A 4,450-nucleotide genomic window follows, 5' to 3' on the forward strand; every position below is an offset into this window, starting at 1 on the left:
GGACGACATCACGCTGAACAGAGGGAGACGCAGACAGAAATACACAGAGGGTTAACGAGGAAAGTGGGAACACACGGGGAACACAGGTGACACTGATAATCATAACGAGACAGGGCGGGGTGAACTGAACATGACACGTACGGGCGTGAGAGTCACAAAGTAAACAGGAAGTGCACAGAGGTTCAGACAGGAGGAGAGAGAGCACGGGGAAAACACAGACATAACGGGCTGGGGAAACATGAAACAACCACAAAGGGAGACGAGGGCTCATAAATACACAGGGCACACAGGGGGGGGGAGAGAGAGCACGGGGAGAACTTGGACATAATGGGCAGGGGAAACATGGAATAAAACATAAGGAGAGATGAGGGCTCACAGATACACAGAGGGGCACACAGGGGGTAAAAGCCATGAAGGGAAAACACTTAGGGAACAACACAACAGGGCAACTCAGAAAACATGGCCTAAATAAGGAACAAAATACAAACATACTAGAAAACTAAGAACACTGGGCCAACATGGCCCAGGACCATGACAAGAAATCGTTAATCAGAGCCATTGTTAGTCATTCCGACTGCAGCACACAAGCTGCCAATCGAACATAACGTCACACCACAACTCTCTCATAGCGGATGCTGTGCAGGTGCGTCCGCACGACACCGCTGACCATGCCTCACCACACTCATTTATTTCTGATGGCATAATGTCATTCTTCAATTTGGATTTATCCAAATAAGAGTGTGCATAGCCAAATTACAAAAAAAAAAAAATCTTCCACTAAGGCTGCATTACAAGCTTCAGAAGTATACAAATTTTCATAAAATGACTGAACTGAATATTAATATAATTTGGGGTGGTAAGTATGTTTCCACATTCATCCTTTATTGCTGTAACAATGAGGATTATTTTTTATTAGTGCAAATAGCTCACACAGGTTACCCTTCCTTCAAAGCTACTAAAATAATACCAGAAATAACAAGTGCCATGTTAAATAAGCTACTCAGGTTACGTCTTGTCAGGGTTATTATGGAAAACACCTGGCTGATTTTGAGGTAGCCAGTACTGGGTGAGTCCCCTCACCCACATCAGCATCAGAATCCTGCATTGTCCACTGGGCAAGACTCATAGGATCAGGGATTAGGACCTTTTTTTTTTTTAAATCAGCGAGCTGAAATCAACATCCTGTATAGGGGTTTTGTGGGCCTACTGATTGACAAGTTGAGTGAATTCAATAATTGAGACTTCCATTTCTGACCTAGAATGAACAGAGAGAGAGAGATTAGGATACAGTAAAAGAATCCCAAGTACAACATATCCAAAAGGAATTTAGAAAAGAGAGAGAGGCAGGCCTACAAGAAGAAAATAGTGAAGCTTTAGGCCAAGACGAAGGGAAGGGGGAAATCAATGTCCAATAAAAACTGAAAGAAAGAAGAGGGGAGGAGTTGAGAGGATGTGGTGTTGGGATCAGTTATATTACTAATTGTAGTCATAACTCAGCCAGAGCTGGAGCTCTCTGCAGGTCTGTGGAGATGGATACTCAGGATGGAGCAGAGCTCTGCTTTCCACAACTCTTCAACATCTCCTGCAAGAAACCTACAACTCCTCTGTCTCAAGTTTTGCTCCTTTATATTGTTGTGTCCTCAATGTCTCTGCTGACTGTGACTCTCAACCTGCTCGTCATCATTGCAGTCTCCCACTTCAGGCAGAGTTTCATATTTTTTACCTGCTGCTGTGGCTTTACAAGTGTATACCTGATTTGTTATATCTGTTTGAATACTTTCTTTCTGTTGACTTTTTTTTAAAATTATATTTTCCTATCTTTCTAGGCAGCTCCACACACCCACTAACATCCTGCTCCTTTCTCTGGCTGTCACTGACTTTCTCGTTGGTCTTCTGTTTATGCCTGGAGAAATCCTGCGAAATACAGCGTGTTGGTTTCTTGGTCAGCTCACATGTTCATTGTATAATTATGTATCCTACATCGTTGCCTCTGCCTCAGTGGGCAACATGGTGCTGATATCAGTCGACCGCTATGTGGCTATTTGTGACCCTCTGCATTACCCCACCAGAATCACAGAGGGAAGAGTGAAACTCTGTGTCTGTCTGTGTTGGCTCTGCTCTGTTTTCTACAGCTATGTGATTTTAATAGATGATCTAAGTCAACCAGGCAAGCATAAATCTTGCTATGGAAGATGTATAATTTTCATTGAATTTATTGCAGGATTTGTTGACCTTGTTTTAGCCTTTATTATTCCACTTACTGTCATCATTGTTCTGTATATGAGAGTGTTTGTGGTGGCTGTGTCTCAGGCCCGTGCCATGCGCTCTCAGGTTACAGCTGTCACACTGCAGCTCTCAGTGACTCTAACAGCAACTAAATCAGAGTTAAAAGCAGCCAGGACTCTGGGTGTTCTTGTTCTTGTGTTTCTATTATGTTTCTGCTCATATTACATTATTTCACTTTTTGGAAACGAGTTGCTCAATAGCTCATCTGCATCGATTGTGATCTATATGTACTATTTTAACTCCTGTCTAAACCCTTTGATTTATGCTATGTTCTACCCCTGGTTTAGAAAAGCAGTGAAACTAATTGTGACTCTACAGATACTGCAGCCTGGCTCCTGTGAGGTCAGCATACTGTAGAAAAAAGAAATCATTCCTTAATGTACCAAATGGTATATCAAATTACTTTCTCTATCAATAATGTACTATATTAATTTTAAGACATTTAACAAGTAATATGCCATACATTACATTTCTTGAGTAATAACCCCAACACTGGTTGTCAAATAGTGCTGGTTTCAATTATAGAGGCCTAGAAAAGGGTTAACAACCCACTGGCAACCTCCTGTCACTAGCAACAAAATGTGCATTCTGATACTGTTTGCCGAGTGGTTGCTGGCTATCACTGGGTCAGACTGGTTGAAAACAGTGTCACAAAAAACCTCGACATGATTGTTTTAATCACCAAAATGTTGCTGTGGCTACTCAGAGGGAAGATTCCAGGTTTTCAAGTTTGCCTTGTTACCAGGCAGCTGCAAACCAGTCTTTAGTGTGATGAATCCTGTGTGGAGTGTATCTTGAGACCTGGGGTAGAAAGAGATTGCAATGCCCCCCTGGGTACCTTTACATCACAGCTAACAGATGCTAAAAAAGTCTTAATATCCAGCTTTATGTGACTGAAAATTATCAGAGTGTGTGTGTGGGTGTATGTGTGTGCGGTTGAAGCAACACTCTGAAGACACTAATTTGAGAGTCTGAGTTACAAAATGTGTGATTTAATAAAATAAGTTTCATGAAAGAAAGAAATTGTGATTGACAGCAGAGTTTTTAAAAAGTGACAGAAATTCTTAATATGAATTTTAATTATTAAGGGATTGCGTTACAATAAATGTTCAAGTGAAAATGTGCTACACACAAATTAATTCATGTAGAATTACACAAACTGAAAAAACGGAGGGAGAGGTAAGTGACGGAAGTGATGGACAAGGTAAGCGACTCATGCTGTAACTGACGTCAGACGCCAGAGACTTTGGCGGAAAATTAAAGCGAATGGTAGTTTAGAATTGAACAAAGTTTCTTTAAGCTTCAGTATTACCAGATATACTAATCAATTGTCATATAACTAACAACATCTGTCCTATCATCTCTAATACCCTGGAGAACAACGGGGAGAGTTTAGACGTTCTCCAAGATTACATCGACCGCTGTTTCCAAGATTTAGTCATGAAGAAGGCTCAGAGTGTGTAGAACATCTCACTAATATTGTTCATTAATGCTGCTTTAATATACCTGTTCCGTGTAGTACGCTGCGCACGCACAAAGTGAGACAGCGCAAAAGTGAGACCCGCCCCCCCCCCCCGGGAGTGAGGTGGCTTACGTGTAATGTCTGCTCAGTTACACAGTAAACAAAGCTTGCTAGTAATCACGAATCCAGATTCTTTACTGAACATCAAACATGGTGTCAGAAGTTGTGGTTTGGTCGTGTGCTACAGCCCTGCCGACGGAGTAGTAAGGCTAAAGTTTTCCCAGCACTTTGCGGACGAAGCAAGCAAGTAACCAGCTAGCGTTGCTCGGCTATCGTAGCAAAGGCTATTGAGCATCAACGACCATGTCAGACGGATTCCATAGACCAGAACCATTGGTGTTCAGTGGAAACATCGTCGAGAAGTGGCGTGTATTCGAGCAGGAATACGACATATTTATAGCCGCTGCTCATTCCGATAAGGATGCTCGAACTAGAGCGTTCATCCTGCTAAACCTGGCCGGCTCTGAAGCCATCGAGCGGGAGCGCGCCTTCATTTATGCACCCGCTGTGCACGCGGGGGAAGGAGAACACAGACGATTGGTGACCGAAGCAGAATTGAGAGAAGACCCGGAATGTCTAAAGCGCAAATTTCGGGAACTGTGTAATCCCCAAACAAACATAACAATGGAAAGGCACAAGTTT

The 4,450-nt window shown here is 42.5% G+C and overlaps 1 protein-coding gene across 1 annotated transcript; it reads left to right on the forward strand.

Moving 5' to 3' along the window:
• Positions 1-1,529: 1,529 nt before the first annotated feature.
• On the forward strand, positions 1,530-2,643 carry LOC146650698 (trace amine-associated receptor 13c-like). The gene is made up of 2 exons (XM_085384286.1): positions 1,530-1,702; positions 1,827-2,643. The coding sequence occupies exons 1-2, from the start codon at positions 1,530-1,532 to the stop codon at positions 2,641-2,643; spliced, it is 990 nt and encodes a 329-aa protein (XP_085240412.1).
• Positions 2,644-4,450: the final 1,807 nt, after the last annotated feature.

This window comes from Rhamphochromis longiceps, linkage group LG16 (assembly GCF_057381845.1).
Source record: "Rhamphochromis longiceps isolate RC_006_pf linkage group LG16, R_longiceps_female_GT1.1, whole genome shotgun sequence".
In the NCBI taxonomy this organism is placed as follows: Eukaryota; Metazoa; Chordata; class Actinopteri; order Cichliformes; family Cichlidae; genus Rhamphochromis; species Rhamphochromis longiceps.

What these genes read in the sequence shown, in the direction of transcription:
- LOC146650698 (XM_085384286.1), top strand. Translation starts at nt 1,530, where the DNA reads ATGGATACTCAGGATGGAGCAGAGCTCTGCTTTCCACAACTCTTCAAC. An exon ending in ATTGCAGTCTCCCACTTCAG is followed by an intron (nt 1,703 to 1,826) that starts GCAGAGTTTCAT and finishes CTATCTTTCTAG; the next exon opens with GCAGCTCCACACACCCACTA.